Raw genomic sequence first — 17,616 nt, 5'->3', positions numbered from 1 at the left:
TTTCCACCTTCTTTTACCATCTGCAACTACTAAGTTGGCTCTATCACCTTTGAAACTGCCCTTCAGTTTCAAGCTGCTATTAAATTGCCCCTTAGTCTTCTCTCTGCTGGACAAAAAATCCCCCCCAGTTTTCTCAGTTTCTCCTCACAGAACCCAAAACATCTGCTGTGGGTCACAAAAGACATTTTGACAGTCCTCCAGGAAAACCCTCTCCAGTTTCCCTGCATTCTGCTGTCCTTCAGGTGGGGGGGAACCAGAAATTGGACACCTTGTTCCAGGTGCAGCCCCACAAGGCCAAGGTGGAGTGGGATAAAAACTTCCTAGACTGGATTGCTTCACTCCTCCTGATGTAGCCCAGTATGTGCTTCACCTACTGATAGCTCCAGCACATTTCTGGATCATTTTCCAGATTATATCCACCACAACCCCAAGTCCTAGGGTGACTGACTCACTGGGAGTCAGGACCCAGCATGTCCTGCTGCAGGCTCACCTCACCACCCAGGTCCCTGACGAACATTAGCAGTCCCCATACTGATCCCTGGGTGTTAACTATCCCTAAATTCAGTAATGCAATTATATGCCTTATTCCAGCTTCTCATCCTTTCAACTCAGTCCTTCTCTCACTGAGACTGATGCAACCCTCACCTCTGAACACCCACCCAACTTTTGTTGTGACTGCTGCAGCAAGAACCCTGCCATTGCAAGCTTTCCATCTCCTTCATGTCTCAGTTTGACTCGCTACCTCATTTCTGCCTCATCTTTATTTCTTAAATTGATTTATTGCCTTGCTCTTGTTTATCATCTCTAACTGTACTCTATGCAAGCAGTGAGAATGTCACAAATCATCTGTTCCTCTCCAGGAGCATCGCCCTCCAGGGGAGGCAGGATTGTCACAGGGATCCTGGTTTCACTCTCATCATTCTTGCTCTGACTGAAATAAAACCATGGGGCCAGATGGGCAGGATCTGTTAAACATCCGGTGACTGTAGCCCCGAGTGTGTCAAAAGGGTCCTTGTTGCCCCACAGGGAACAGAGCACTGGGAAGCAGCTGTTTTCCAATGCCTGGAAAAAACTCCGAAGAAACAACAGGATGCTGTTAATTAATGTCAGCTAATCCCATCACTCCTCCTCCAGCTAAATGGCCCCAACTTTATCAAAGGAGGAGCAGAAAAAGGACAGGATGGGAACTCTCTGGTGCAAGCACTGGGGTCTGTCCTTAAACCAAGTAAGGCTGTGTGACCTTTCCAGCAGGGAGAGTTCAGGCCCCTGAGCCAAGCCTGCGAGCTGCACCACAATATCTCACAGAGGAGCCCTTCATCTCCCAAGAGCGAAGCCTTCACGTGTCAGTGTGACTCTGGAATGACAATCAAATGGCTGAAACAATTTCAAGGCATTCAGTCTCAGCATTAAGAGCACTTTTAAGTCCTTGAACTGCTTTTAGGTTGGACAAGAATAGAGGTGAAAGTAGAAAACAGCTGAATCTTGGTAATTCCTGGGATTTGCTGATCCACTAAATCTGACAAACAAACTGCCTTAACAACATCGTTGAAATTGCACTCTTGGGCAATTCACTGAAACTTTGAGCAAGGAGTCAATAGTCCAAAACATTGATTTCTAATTAAACAAAAGTACCCACCTACCTAAATGCTACTGTCAAGTGCAATTTTAGGCCGTGAAAACAGACCTGGGCTTGAAATTTGCTTTTAAAATCTGGCAACAGGATTTGTAATATGGATGCCTGGGAGTATAAATAAATTGTGGTCTAGCTTAGCACATTCAAATAAGTAGAAAGTCAGTCTAGGATAACAGCTTCTCATGCAGATATTCTTTTGAAGTGAGAACCCTTGGAAAGTACAGCGAAAACAGAGAAAAAATTATCTCTATGCTACTCCCAGCTGGTGTAATAAGGATGAGAGAGGATGCATGGAAATGAGTAATTCCAGTGATTTTTAGCATGTAGGCTGTGACCCTCCAGCATCCATCATGAAGGCACTCCAGGCTGTGTTCGTTAAACTGAGGTGTCACATATAAAAGTCTTATCTACATTATTTCAGCCTCAAAAATGAATCAGATATTTATTTATATCAGAAGTAACAGAGATAGTATTCCAGCATTACATACATATCAGAAATGACTTGTTACCTGAAAATAACAGAAGGAGAGGGTGGAAAAAGGAAATTCTGATAAATACATAAATATCATATGATGTCAGAAACAGGCAGGATCTGCACCCTCTTTCACTCACAGTCAGTATCCAGCTTCCTTCTATCTCAGTTTGTCCTTTTCCACTTCAATGAACTCCTCCCCATACTTGCATTTCACATCTTTGCTCAGATTCAATCCCAAGATTTGTATTTAATTTCTTTCTTTCAGGAATAACATTTATCCTGCTTTTCAAATAACACTATTTGAATAGTTGCAGAATTACAGGAAAGTGTCCTTCAGACAGTAAAAAATTTAGTCTTTCTGCTGTTGCTGTGTCTGGGGGACAAACAACTGCACCCACAAGCAGCAACAAGGACCAGAACCACATGGACTACTCCCAGACTGGAGATCTCCCTGCCCAAAAACCTGCACGGTTTGTAAAGCAGCCCATCAAAAGGGAGGCTTGGCACGGCTGCTCTCACCCACCATGTTGTTGACAACAGCATGTCAGTGCTGAGTAATTCAGTCATTTATAGTAATACAGATATTTTTGACCAAACTTTGTGATGAGACACACAGAGCTGCCTGGAGCAGGACTGGGAAGAAGAGTCCGTGGGCAGATTCATTTGCAGCACTGATCTGGAAATTTGTGCCTTGAGAACATACTGTATTTTTACATGTCTAACCTGCCCTTCAGGCAAAAATAACTTCTTTGAAAATAAATTACTCAGAGAATTTGCATTCTTGGACAACTCATCGTGAGGGCAGAGACTACATCTTCTTTAAGCCTGCAAAGGGTTGCAGAGGCAGGATGCTGCACTCTGCTCAATCTACCTCCATTTCAGTTTCCACCAAATCAGTGTATTCTTATAAGGTTTATTACTATCTGAATGTACAGGTACCTGCTTGAAAATACCTTGCTGTTTCTACTGCTTCACGGCCACAGTCCTTTTCCCCCCATTCAGAATGCCTCAAAGCTGTGCACAAAGCCAGGAGGTGCCAGAAAGCACCAGGACAGTGACTATAAGGAAGCAGAAAGTGGCAAATTAAAAAGTCTCAGATATTTAATCAGACTTGTCACTGCTTTTCTCCTTCCCGACAACCAACTATAGAAATTTCACAGCTTCCAGGTCTCGGTGCTCTCTGTAGTACAAGATTAATGACTACTGATCAGCTGGGGCTGCACATCTTCTAAAATCACTGTCAGCTCAACAGAGCATGAAAACCAGTAGAGAAAATCATTAACAAACCAAAGCTGTCTCAGTTTCTCATGCCCAGTCTCTGATGATGGTGGTTTTAAGCTGCTTTACTGGAGTAACAGATTTTGCTCTTTCAGGTCATTTATGGCAGTGCTGGAACATGCAGCAATTCCTTCACTCTCATTTATTTCTTCAGAATTTTTTTCACTATGATTTCTCCCCCACTGCCTCATAACAAAAACATCCCACTAGAATGAGAAAAATAAATATCTCTGATCCTCCCACGTGCAGCACCACCCACTTTGGGGTGAAGCACTGGGTGAGCTGCAGCTCTCCAGACTGGAAGAGAAGGAGATCAAGCCCCGTTTCATTTTTGCAATTGCTTCTCCATCATGTTTTCTGTGCTTCATGTTTTCACCCGGCACTTCTCCCATGTTTTCTCTCCCTGTTCTCAGGCTTGTGATGAGAGCCAAGCTGAATTATCCCCTGGGTATTCATTCCACTTGGAGAGGCTGTGAAGCACCAGCTCTTTGGTTTGGTGTCAGTCCCGCCCATGGACAGCTGTGCAAGCTGGTCACATACCACGGCACATTACCTGCATGTGGACGTCATGGAGGCAGTCACCACATCTCCATTGTTGAGAAGGAAGAGCATAATTTCTCTGCTCAACACACAATCCACATTCACACCCAACCCCAGGGGTCTGGGAAGGACCATGACAAGAGATGGAAGAAACCCCTTGAGTTTTTGACAGAAAGGGGAAGACATTTCCCTTTAGGTTGAGTATTTAAAGATACCCCACAGCACCTCCCAGATGCACTCTAGAGCCTGAGCAGCCCCTCCCCTTGTATCAGGAATAGTGTGGCCAGCAGGACCAGGAAAGTCATTCTTCCCCTGTACTTGGCAGTGGTGAGGCTGCACCTCGAGTGCTGTGTCCAGTTCTGGGCCCCTCAGTTCAGGAAGGACGTTGAGGCGCTTGAGAGTGTCCAAAGGAGGGTGACAAGGCTGATGAAGGGCTTGGAACACAAGCCCTCTGAGGAATGATTGAGGAAGCTGGGGTTGTTTAGGCTGGAGAAAAGAAGACTCAGAGGTGACCTTATCACTCTCTACAACATCCTAAAAGGTGTCAGGTTGGGGTTGGTCTCTTTCTCCAGGCAGCAACTGACAGAACGAGAGGACACAGTCCTAAGCTGCACCAAGGGAAATTTAGGCTGGATGTTAGGAAAAAGTTTTTTACTGGAAGAGTGATGAAGTACTGGGATCGTCTGCCCTGGGAGGTGGGGGAGTCACCATCCCTGGATGTGTTTAAAGAAAGATTGCATGTGGCATTCAGTGCCATGGTTTAGTTGAGGTGGTGTTAGGGCATGGGTTGGACTCAGTGATCTTGAAGATCTCTTCCAGCCTGGTGATTCTGTCATTCTGTGATTCCATTCCACGGTGGTTCTCAGAGACATGAGATAAAACGTGCATCAAGCAAGTTATGGAGCGACTCCAGGACCGCCTGATTCATGCACATGGCGGGGCTGAAGCATCTTTGCACATGTGTTTATTGGGGTCTGAGACATCCAGCAGGCTCACTCCTAATTTAGTCCTAATATGCACCTAATTATAACAACTGGCAGGGAAATTATCCTCAAGAGTGCTGTTGAGGTGGGACACAACAGGTGCTGACAGGCAGCACTGAGGGTCGCTTAGAGCCCCTTGGACCTGGCTTGTTGGGGCTCAGCTTTGGCACCTGATGATTAAAAGCCACCTGAGAAAAGTAACAAACCCCAAGAGGAGCAGCATGGGCAAGGAGAAGTTCCTGGGCATTTCCAAGCAGCTAAACGACTCCTAAAGGAGTTTTTTGAGGCTAAATGCCCAGCACAAGGCAGCCCAGGTGCAGGCTCATAGCAGCCACATGTGCTGCAGAAGGGTTCCTTTGCTGGGCACTCATGGCTTGGGTAGGGAAAAAATACTTTAAACATTACTCCTTTTGCATATGTCACACAGTCCTTTGTGGAATACATGGTGTCCTTTAAAGGGTAGAGCAATTAACCTCTCTGGGGTCAAAAATTTTTCCCCTTCAGAAACGCCACAGAGCCTATCCATGTACAACACATCAAGCTGTGGTGAGAGCTGCCAGGAGGAGAAACCGCCAGAACCCTGCACCGCAACTGCAAGAGGAAGGAGGAAACTATGCAGTGGTGATCTAGACACTGGAGAAATTTTGGGTAATCCCCATCCTCAGCCCTGCCAAAATCCTATTGCATAAATCAGCTTCCCTGCTGTTTGGTGGACAGCTCAAGCTTCGAGGTCTCCCTGTTGGCTGCTCCTCTCCTGGAGCAAACTGTGGGATCTCTGCCTTCACTTCTGCTCTCGTTTGCTCCTGGTGCTCATTCATGTTTTCCTCCTTTCCCTCTCTGTGTGTTCTCTGCTTCTGTTTGGCCATACTCAGGTCTCCCCTCGCTGTTCACTTGGAATGAAAGGACTGTAAGGCTCCAAACCCAGGGAAATACAGAGATGACCATCCTTGGCAATGCCACTCTTCATTTCTCCACCAGGATGCAACCTCTGCACTGGTGCAGCGGAGGGATGGGGTTTAGCTCAACGGATACACAGAAGAATGGTACTAGCTGATAATCTTAGCTGAGATCTTAGATGCCTGATGGCATCTACCCCTGGGAAGCCAAGAAGCTGCACTGGCCCAATCCTATTTACAAGGACTGGAGGATTCTTCCTTAAAACACTTTACAGAATGGGACAAGAAAAATGAAAAATTTCAAATTCAACCAGTCCAGGTGTCAGATTACCCCTTTTGGGGCATCAGGGGATATTTTCCTCTTGTTTTCTTTTCCACCCCTTTTCTGAATACAATCCAAGCTCATTGAGCAACAGGGAGGCTGCTGTCATTCATTTCTCACCCCTGGTGGTAGATGACAACCAAATGGGATGTGCTGATCTGTGACCAACCCCGAGGAGCCACCAAGCCTGGCTGCTACCAGTGCTCCTGCACACACTAATACTGATCATAACACCTGCTGAATGCCAGCAGTTCCCTTGAAATCTGCTCAGAAAGTGTTTATTGAGGCCTAATAGCTACAGGATACAGATTAAATGTAGCAAATAATGCAAAGCTTTTGTTCTGACATTTCCCTGCAACTAATTAAGGCCACTGGGGTGGGGGGCATGAGGGGAAGGCATTTCTAAGTGTGTTAACCCATTTCTTGAAAGGAACTCAGACTCTGCTGGGATGGCAAAGGCGATCCCCGCAGCAGAGCATCCAAGGAAGGAAGTAACCTGGACACATCCCCTTTGCTTTTTCCCACTCTTGTGACTCAGTAGTTCTCTGTTGATGATGGCAGCACAGGGAGCTGACCTGGTCACACTCTTACAAGAATGGCATCTGCAAAGCCTGTAGAGTAAAAACTGTACAGAAAACTCTGCCTGGTGCTCGCTGTGTACCACTGGAGTGGGCTACAAATCTGGAATAATGGGAATGAGGAAAATAAGGAGCACATGTTTTGGCACTGCTGGTATTACACTTCCAATTTTTTTTATATAACTCTGCCACAAATGGTACAGTTCGTATAGTCAGGTTTTTTGGTGCAGAACAAATTATTTTCTCCATGAAGGGAGTTGAGGACAGGGCTTAGAGTTAGACTCAGGGGAAGCAGACATGCAACACCATGTTTAGTGCTTCCGGCAGTGAATCTTTTTGCAGATATTGGCTATTCCCTCTGTTGATGAAACCACAATAAGACAGTGGTCCAACGTGCCATTCAACATTCAATCAACAAATTGCATGTATGTTTCTATCTACATGAGAATTTAGGGTGTTTAATTAGAAATTTGGGAAGGCATTTTATGTCTGGGCAATCTTTAAGCTAAATATTCCTGTTCTTGTTGCATAAACTCTGTGATCTGTCTTTGTGCATGTTGCTGACACTGTGAAACTACAAAGACCTGGGTCATTTCTCATTCACATTGCCTTGACCTTCCTACCACTCTCACAGAAACCCTCAGGTAGGTTTTGGGAAATGCAAAACAAGACACAGTACACAGGTTTAGATTTAAAACCACTTAACTGTACACAACAGGAACAAAAGGAGAAGTGTTTGCAAGGATTACAACTTAAAAATGACACAACCCATCACTAAATAAACTGCAAAACATTAAATAGTAGAAAAATAAGCTCCCTGGGCAGCCACCCATCCAACAGTTGTAACTCCTCATCACTAAATGTACGCATATGTCTCCACACCATCCATTTGGTCCAACACTACTCCTACCTTCATCATTCTGCTGGATTTGACACAGTGACTCCTGATCAATAGAGAGCAAAAGAGCCTTGCCTACCCTTTGTACACATCAGCCTCTCTAAACTGAGCCTTATTCAGCTGATTCAGTGTAACATCAGTTTTAACCCTCTTAGTCACAGAACAGAATTGCTCAGTAACACTCATGGTCTTCAGAGAACCAGCTACCATTAGTCTATATAGGAAATGCATTAAAACTGGTATTTCTCCATTACTAAGAAAACAGCCAGATCCTGTTGAAAAATCCCTTCTCTCCTGACCAGCTGATCCCTGTGTGACACACAGATACTCTCTGACACACACAACTCAGCACCTGCACTGGAGCTATTTAATACTCCGTGACCAGGAAAAGCTTTTGATTAAGAGAGAACGGTCCCTAATTGCAACTCAAACGCAATTATATCGACAACTGCATTATCAGAAAGCTGTTTTTAAATGCATTCGTTATGGGACTGATAAGAAAAGTTTTCTATTTAAAATTCATGTTTCAATAGATAAAACAGAACTTAGTTATTATTGTTCAATTAAAGTGACATCAGGCAACAGCCCCTTCTGACTGCCATAGGATTCACTGTAAAGCTTCCTGTACCATCACTCTTGTCCTAAAGGTTATGGCTGATGTGTGTTACAGGTGTCAGCTCAGATTTTCATCTCTGGTGCGAACCAACACCAAAATAACCTCCACACAACAACTGCACGGTTCAGTCAGTGAAATTGGGAGCACAACATTGTTGCTCAATTATTCACTACCACCCTCTCCCGAAGAGCAAAGTCCCTCCTTTCTGGATGCAGAGGGTCCTTACCGGACAGGCCGTGGGGGTCGGAGTGGCGCCTCTCCAAGACTTTGCATCGCTCCTTTCTCTTCTTGCTCCCTCTGAAGCTGCCAAAACGTTTCATGAGCTGCAACATGCACTCGCGTGGCAGCAGCTGTCGCTCATGCCCGGGGTTGGAGAAAAAAGAGCAGCGCAAGGGGCAAGGAGAGGTGTGGCTTACACCAAAAGCCCAGTTGTGAGAAAATAAAGCTCCAGAAAGACAGTGTGGCTGCAAAAGAAGTCCAGCTGGCCAGCAGCTCAGCTCTGAGGTGCCTGGCTGTGTCTTCGTGGAGAGCTGTCCTGCAGCAGGCTGCCGACCCTTGCTTGCCAGGCACTTCCAGCCTTAGTTCTGGCATACAGTAACTGTCCTGCACGTCTGTGTGGACACAGGGAGAAGTTCAAAGTCTGCCCAGCTTGCAGCCACAGAGGTCTTATACATCAGCTGTCAGAAGCCTCGGAAACCAAAACAACATTTTCCAGTGGATCAGCTCATGTGGAAAAGGTCAGGAGCCACCTGATAAGCTCCCTTGTTTAAAAAACACTGACTGTGCGAAGGAGCCACCAGCCCTCTTGAAGGGAACTGTCATGTGCAGCTCGGCATGATGACTCTTTCAACAGGCTGTAAAAGGAAACCACCCCTGGACAGACAATTCCTGGCAGCAGCGTCCCGGGCGCACTGGCACCGTGACGTGACATCACCCAACTATTTTGATTCATGTGTGCTGGGTCTTGGGAGTGACAGGAGAGCCCAGCTGACTGTCCATGAGCTCTGGAATGCCCGGCCCTCCACAGCTAATGACTAATGGATTCATGGGATCGAGCTCCTGCCAATTCATAAAAAGAAGGCTGATACTTTCTGGAAACCATAGCTGGAGTGATGGACTGGAGTTTCTCTGTGACATGCCCTCCCCGTGCTGCACATATCCATCCCCGTGCTCAGTGTAGATTGCTCTGTTCAAATTTGCTGTCTGCAAAGCAAAAGGCACCAGCACAGCTGTTTGTAACACGGCTAAATCCACCTCGTGGTCTTTTCAATGAGAAACATGCACGAGGCTGTTGCTCATCCCAATCAGTCAGGCTGTATGATGATGTTCGGCTCTGAGTCTGTACATAAGAGCTGTTTATTTTAGGAAAGGCTTGATTATCGTGGGCTGGATCTTGAGCATCTGGAAAGGGGTGCAAGCATGATCCAAGGCATGGTCAAAGCATCACAGCCAACCTTCCTAAGATTATAGTAAATGCTCTGTTAAATCAAAAGCTTTTTTTAAAATCACAGAGCATCAGCCTTTCCTCCGGACACCACTAGACTGTGAGGCTCAGCTCTTTCAAAAATCGAACCCTGTATGAGTAATGAGAGTCTTATCTTTTTAATTCTTAGGTGGAATTAAAGGTAATATCACCTTTTTCCTCTACAAAGAAACACGCCTTTTTCCTTGTGCCCATGATTGCTTCTGGGACTTAGTATCATTAGGAAGGAAAACAAAACCCAGCCATGACTACTGCAGAAAAGGCCTCTATCAACACAGAGTCCCTGCAAGCTCTGTTTTTTCCAAAAGATGCATTAATGCAAGGATGTCTTGGGACTTAGGGGACTCCAAGAATATGTGCAGAGGTGACAGGAGGTTCCTCTGCCATCTTCAGCTACCAGATGCTTCCCCAAGTCTACCCTATGGAGAACGTGGAAGAGGACAGTACAGAGGACACCACTGTTCTTCCACCTAGCAACCGAAACAATCAAATTATTACCAAGACACTTCATTACCTTCCAGACAAGGCTCTGAACTGATCTCCAAGTGAGGCACAATGATAATTAACATGGAGCTGTTCCCAGACTTATCCCTCCTGACTAGTCCTCCTACTTTCTTTTACCCTCATCTTTGTGCCCCTGTTTCAGTTCTGCAAGTGAAAATCCTGATGCTTTCCACCAAATAACAATCCTTGGCATAAAATCTCCTGTCAGCAGAGTGTGTTTACAAAGCTCCTTCCCCAGCTTCTCCCTTGAGGCTCACTGTTCACCCAGCACAGAGGAGAAGCAAATGGAGCAACGAGTTGAGGAGTTAGCATGGGAAAGTGTCTGTGTTAGCTTCAGTATTTGGTTTAATGTAGCTGTAAGAACTCTTAAGCTCTGCACACCCCATCTGGCTTTGTGTGACCACCACATTTACCTCTGCAACTTCATCTGCACTGTCCCCTCCCTGCATTCTGCCACGATCATGGCACCGCAACTGAGACAGCAGCTGCAGTGGGACAAGCTCTGGTTCTCCCCACAAGCACATTTCATGTGCTGATTCTCAACCTACTTCCATAAGTACTTCCCATTTGAAAACCAGCACCCCAAAACCAAACCTGGATTCTCCTTGCTGCCTACTAAGCCTAGTCATTCTTCTCTTACTCACCATGCACACAGAGGGACATGCACACTGAGAACAAAGTGTTCCTTTCTGATCCGGAGTCACCCCTGGCATATTTGACAACAGTTATTTAGTTCCCTTTCCAGTTTTCACTTGGCCAAAGACACAAGAAGTGCTGCCTACACCACCAATGCAGTCTGAACCTCAAGCGGCCTCTCTTTTATAAAAGCATTCCTCATTCTTCGGTGGCCAAAGGATTGCTAAGAATGACTTAATGTCATCAGAAAGCAAAAAATTTAAATCCCTTTTTAATGAGAATGAAACAAATTGCTATTGCTTCAGCATGGAAACAGCCCCCTTTCTGATAGCAACCAAGGATAAATAGTCGCTGATGACCTTTTCAAGCAGGGCCATTGCACCAGGAGAGCTCATTTCCCCTTATTAAGGGAAGCAGCAAGACTCTAATGTTTCTACACAGAGCTACTAGAAAATGAAACAACACTGTTTAACAACTGACTTTCACAGTAATTTGTTAAAAAAGCACTAAGTGTTTTGAGTATAATCAGTCTGTCTCCCACAGCTAATGGTCTAGCAGATACTTGCACATTTACACCAGGTACTACATCTTAATTTTTCCAGTGCAAGGATCTTGTAAAACTAATAATAAAAAGCTATGCTTCAAAGAGTTCCTTTGGGGCCATCTATGTTCTGGAGATTGAAAACACAAATCCCTTCCATCCCTTCCAAACAACCATGAAATGGACTCTTGTCAAGCTACATTGAAGTCTCCCCAATTAGTTATCCTGTATTATGGTTTTTTAGCTGCGTAAGGGTAACACTGGGCCCTTCCAAAAATCCTACACAAACTCACTCTGAGAGGTAGCAAGCAGTGGGCAGCTTAACAAAATTATTTTCAGGGAGGGAGCAAACAAACACTGGTGTATGTGTGTGAAGCAGTTCTCTAGTCCCACTGTATCTGCAGAGCTCACCAGACCTGAGCCCAAAAAAGCCCCATCAGTGGCTGGGCTCCCCCTTTTTGATGCTCCTTGCTTTTAAGTTCTCCATCTCTTAGGATAAAAGAACCTGCCCCCAGTAATTCACCAGGACTCTTCAGGCACAAACATAACAAAAATCTTTTATCCTCTGGATGTGACACGAAGATTTGTTCTAGAAGGTAGAATTGAGGGTGAGTGTTCAGATTTGGTCACCAGATAGACAATATGGAAGATGCCATCGTACCAAACAAGTGCAGCCATCAGAGCTTTGAAACACAAACTGATTCATCCATCTCATGGAGGTGTAAATTCTGTGCCATGGTGAAAATACTTTAATACTGATATTTCAAACCATTTCCTCAGCTGCCTTTTTAACAGGAGCTTGAGCCTGACATAAAAATGCAGCAGCAGAACACAGGGCAGGCAATGGGGACCAGTTAGTCCTATTTAATTTATTCTGATGTGAAAATGGAAAAAACAATGTTTTCTTCCTCGAAATTTAAGAGCTCATTTAGCTCAAAACAGGAAGGCTAAGAGGAATATGTATCCCCTTAGTGACAATTACTGTTTGAACTGGCTGCTGACTGCAAATCAGCAAAACCAAGTATTTCCCTTTCCCTGTTGCTGAGAATTTCCTTGTTCAAAATGCCCTCTGTTTTTGTCATTGCTAAGAGAAATAAAGTTCAGATCCACGCTCAGAAAGGTAAAGCATGAATCATGCTTGCACTTCTACATGAATCATGTTTCTCTGCCATGTTGTCCTTAAAGTTTTCCCTAAATTGGATTTTTTTCTAATTTTCTATTTTTAAGCTCTACATAATGATGTTGGCAAAACTGAACATTTTCGAATGCTGTCAGTGGTGCTGGCATATGCTTACATGTCTTACAACACCAGACTGATTTTAACTGCAACCATATTTCATATAAATAGAAAATGTGGAAAATATTTCAAAAAACCATTCAAATAAATATGTAAAGGAGATTTTTGCTCTAAAAAAAGAGTCCAGGTGATGCAATGCACCATAACAAAAAGCCTGTTTAGTCCAAACACCATTTGCAGGCTGGTTGAACAGAGCATGCAGCCCATGTTTTCAAAGAGAAACACAAACTACCACTTTCTCCATCTGGTCCAAGCCCAGCTCACACCCCATAAAAGAATTGCAAGTTTATGACTCCAAGCTGGGCTCAATTACTTCCCATAATCATAACCAAGTGTTTCCCTGTAACAAGTTTTCGTCCCCCTTTTCTAATACTACTTCATGCTGCTTTCACTGTACATTAAGAAAGATTTAAATCTCTGAAAAATCTGTCAGAAAAATCTAAAAGCTAATTTCACTTCTTTTTAGCAGTCCCCTAAGGTGCACACTATATTCCCCAGAATTCCTGGTAAATTACTTTTAAATTACATCCTGGCGTCTTTGTGATGTTTTCCTATCCTACCTTTCCAGAGCTTGTAACACAAACCAGCAGGAATAGGAGGAACAGTGATGGTAGCGTTGGCATATTGGTGATATCTAGTAAGAAAAACATTATTTCAGACTCAGAGCATCTATCCCAGAAGAGCAATAAGCTGGGACTGATGACTATGATACCATCCAAATGACAATTTTATCATTTCTCCGCATCCTTCTAATAAACTTGGTGCATATGTTTCCAGCACTCACTTCTTCAGCAATTTCAGATCTTATTGTGAAAAGCTGAGCTGTTTTTAAATGCATCACAATCTGGCTGTGCTCAAAACACCAAAACAGTATTTGATCCAAGAAGTACAAGATGTCTGGTGACAACACCACTTCTAAAATTTAGTAAGTTCTCAGCTAAAGAAAAACATCTCAGCAGTAACTTTTATGAAAAAAAAACCAGCAGAGATAGTAAGTTCCTTAGAAGCATTTTCCACTTGTGTTTTTCTCATCTCTTCTTGCTTCTCTTTCTTCTTGCTTCTGTCAAGCCTTTCAACTATATTGATCCACAAAACCTTGAGAAGGAGATAGGATTCACTGGAACATCACAAATCTCCTTTTTGTTCTCTTCTTGTCCTTCTTTCTTTCCTGCTTCTTCACTTCTCATGCAGAATTGGAACAGATTAAATGATGTTAAAGTTAAAATGGGCATTGTAGGGCTGAACAAAATAACCCCTTCAGTTTAAATTAAAATCTTACAACCAGCACTGAACGGATTGTAAAGGGAATGTCAGCTAATGAATAAAGACAGAAATTGCTCCAAAAAAGTGATATGTTTGGGATGGCCAGTGAAATGACCCGAAAAGTGAAATTCCTGCAACTATCCCATACTGAGCTGCCATGAAACATAAGAGGCTAAAAAATCAGAGCATCATAACTCTACAAAAATATGGACCTCCACTGATTCTGCTTTTGGAGATTTATTTGGAGAGAAGAGAAAAACTCACTGAATTAGCAACAGTTTGCGCCAGTGCTCAGCTGTCCTTGGATGTCATCCCTACACAAACCCAGTGAGCATTCCTCATGGCACAGCCATGCCTTTGCAATTCCTAAGGTGGCAGGAGCATTAGGAGTGACACAGCTTCACACCCATTTACTGCAGCTTTAACGTTCAGACTGGCACAGTTATCCCAAAATGCAACTTTAGTGACAAGAGTGCACACTGGAAACAACACCCTCATCCTAAAATCTAGATGGGATTATGAGATTTCTCAGCCATTTCAAGTCCTGTATCCCTCTGCTCCCTGCAAGAAGCAGACTAATCTGACAGCAAAAGCCAGAAATCTGCTGACATACAAAATAAGACAATAAAAGACTCTTGTCCTGGCTTGGTAATAGTATTACCTGCTATTTTTGGTTGAAAATAATCTTAAGTGTTCTCTTACAATACAAAATTATGATTACTGCAACATTGGGGTGGCAGTCACCCCAAAGTGACCCATTCCTATGCCACAGTGGGTGAAATAAAGACATGTATGTTATATATGTATTACTAACATAAAGTCAGACACAGTGGTCAGCAGCATCCTGTTAGGCATGTGAGACAACACAGAAATGCTGACTGAAGAGAAAATTGAACCACACCTTGAAAAGCTAAGTGCTTCAGTAAGGCTTGAAAAGCCTTTCCCATTCCTGGCTCCAGCAGTTTCACTGATGACTCTCCTGCTCTTCACTGATTAAAAATGGACCTCATAGTTCAGCTGCAAGAGATCAGCAACTTCTAGAGGAATGAAACATTCCCTATGAATCTCCAGGGCCAAGGAGTATACGTGTGGCTCTCCTGCTCTTTGATGCTGTGATGGTGCAGAAGAACCTGAAACCTATGATGAAGTCACCTATAGGTGTTGCCACAATTTTTTTTTTGGCAGTGAAAGCAGGGTCTTGTAGCAGTGAGCTGAACTCCTCATTGAACTCAAGCTCAAAGCTCACGAAATCCCAAGGACTAGCCTGGGTATCCATGGGAAGGACTTCAACTAATTATACAGCCACTGCCAATCTGGTTACATCAATGGCCAAGGACATCACACAGGACTCCGTCCTGGTGGGCTAAAGACAGGAATAATGCCAAGAGGGAAAATTCCTACAAGATCACCCAACACCACATTCTTAATACAAGTGGGATTGCTCCAGCAAGGGGAATATAATAGAAAGAGAGGAATCCTCTGTATGCAGACAGGGGCTGCACTGAAATCCACCCCCCTGGACAGTCTTTTTGCATTGCAGCAGCTCCCTTCGTCTGTTTGTTCAAGCCATCCTTAGCAAAATACAGTAGACCTTCATCAGGCCTTTAAAAAAAATAAAAGATTTAAAAACCCCCAGATTTGCACCAAAAAAACCTAAATGCAAAAAAAAAAAGTCCACAAAAAACCCGCAACATCTGTCCTTATTTTCTACCTTTCCTTTTGCTACAAATTAATGATTCAGAAGCATCATTAGTTGTAAGCAAAGGAATAAAGCCAAGTGCTTTGCATGCTTTAATGCCATAATAACTGAACAACTGGCAAACCAGCTCTGTTAACTTCTCAAGATAAACATCTCAGGAACCACCACCAGCTCCATCTCATACAGCACCTCTTCACCTTCAGCAGAAGGGAGCTAAGTGCCATGGATTGAAGCTTCTTTGCACAGGGAGAAGTGACTTTCCAGAAGTCCCTGAGCAGCAGGGAGCAGACCTCCTCTGGCATGAGGCTGGCCAGGAACAGAACAAGACAGGGGTCTGTTGGACTCAATGGCTCTGGTCCTTCTATGCAAGGACATATTTTTCATGCTGTGTTAAATCACTCTGTTTATGAGGTGGTCATTTCATTAAGAGTTTACCAGAATTAGTTTTCCAAATATGCCAGGAGAGAGAGGAATACAGAGGAAAAAAAACATATATTATCTCACACATGAGGTCTGGAAGAGAAAATATTTCTGCTTTCTTTTTCCAGGTTTTTTTGTTATTGTTTGTTTTAATGGGGCTTTTTTTAGATTCTTTGAACCCAGATCAAACTGAGCAATTTTGATAGCAAAAGGAACTTCACTGACTTTTTTAGAAGAGGTGAAAGCACAGTGAGAAAGACAGACCCTGAAGCTTTTTGAGGTGGTACAGAAGCACCTTAACAATCTCCAAAGGTACAGAAGGGATAAAGAAAGAGACAGTGGACGTGGAAGGGAAAACTGGATTGTTTTGCTCTCTACAGTGATGTAGAAACCACCCAAGTATTTCCCATTTCTTGGTGATTCTACCAATTCGTGTAACAGGCAGACAGATAACTTGGAAAAAAGGATCCACAGCATCCAGCTAAAAAGCTGCTGTGACTGTGGGAGCCACAATCCCATTATAACAGTGAATCAAAGGATAGTGTGGAACAGCTTGGGTGGTGAAAAGTTCTCTGTTCATTCATTGCATGAGTGAAAATACCAAGTGCTGTAAAGTTCAGAGTTGCTATTTTTAGGATTGTGTGAAAAATCTCAGTGGGTTGGCTGGGACCAACACAGACATGAACTAGAGAAAGCTTTGAGTCTTTATGCCTCAAGATGACAGAAGGACTGGAAACCTGGGAGCTACAAGGCAGCAAGAGAATATTCCTGGAAAAGCCAACTCTGCCAGTCTGCAACACAAAATACCTGACAGGAGAAAAAATAGTCTGAAACTTTTCACAACAGCTAATAATAGAGACTGAAAAGGCTGTCAGCCACATCCTTGGAGATCTGCTTGAAAGCCAGAGGCACAGCGGGGAAGAGGCAACACCACTGTCACTCCTTGCACAATGCTTCCTTGGTCATTTATGTTTTAGGATCCCCTTATGAATCATGACCAGTGCTCAGGCATATCCCAGCTGATACGTAATTTGCAGCCAGCATCTTTCCCTGTTCACTTCATCAAAACACATTGAGCCTCAAATGGAGAGGCTTCTGGAATCATGGCATCTCTTTCAGTGGTGACTTAGCTTAGCAATACATTGGGTTAATCACAATACTATTTGTACCTTGTCAAGTAGTTTTAAAATGATCTAAAATAGTACCACAGATGACCTGAATTCGTTATAGAGAGCCATCAGGTCTCCAAATCTTGTCAAGGGTCATGCAGTGGCTTCAGTGCTTAAAGTAGAAAGCACTCTACCAAGTAGCTCTCATGTTACTAATCCTTAAATTCCACATCAAGAAACAAAGCAGAAACTCGGTGTTATGGTCACAGAGCTCTGCATATATCCAGCAGCAGAGACTCTTGAATTTCTTGGTCTGCCCCAAAAGCCTCCTGCATCCTTAGTCCCTCACTCAGGTGCCTCTGTTCTCATGGGCACATTTCTAACCCAGGCTTATGAGCTTTCCATAATCCCACCTGGTGCAATTCCGGCTCTCAGAGTCAAGGTT

General features: G+C 43.9%; 1 protein-coding gene across 6 annotated transcripts in view; it reads right to left on the bottom strand.

Annotated features, from left to right (window-relative positions):
* Positions 1 to 17,616, bottom strand: part of PRKAG2 (protein kinase AMP-activated non-catalytic subunit gamma 2) — a 212,843-nt gene that overhangs the window by 99,487 nt on the left and 95,740 nt on the right. The window contains exon 1 of one of the 6 annotated variants that reach the window (XM_042044421.1): positions 8,446 to 9,009. The exons of the other annotated variants lie outside the window; for them this stretch is intronic. Coding sequence (XP_041900355.1) covers positions 8,446 to 8,551 — 106 coding nt within the window. The 5' untranslated portion in view covers positions 8,552 to 9,009. Of the gene's footprint in view, positions 1 to 8,445; positions 9,010 to 17,616 lie in introns of those variants that run through there. 6 annotated transcript variants of the gene reach the window in all.

Source organism: Corvus kubaryi, unplaced genomic scaffold (assembly GCF_017639235.1).
Source record: "Corvus kubaryi isolate FWS band 111438036 unplaced genomic scaffold, C.kubaryi_AGA036_p1.0 37398, whole genome shotgun sequence".
NCBI classification, from domain to species: domain Eukaryota; kingdom Metazoa; phylum Chordata; class Aves; order Passeriformes; family Corvidae; genus Corvus; species Corvus kubaryi.
Note: the sequence above shows the minus strand (reverse complement) of the source record. Positions and strands in the feature narration are given on the sequence as shown.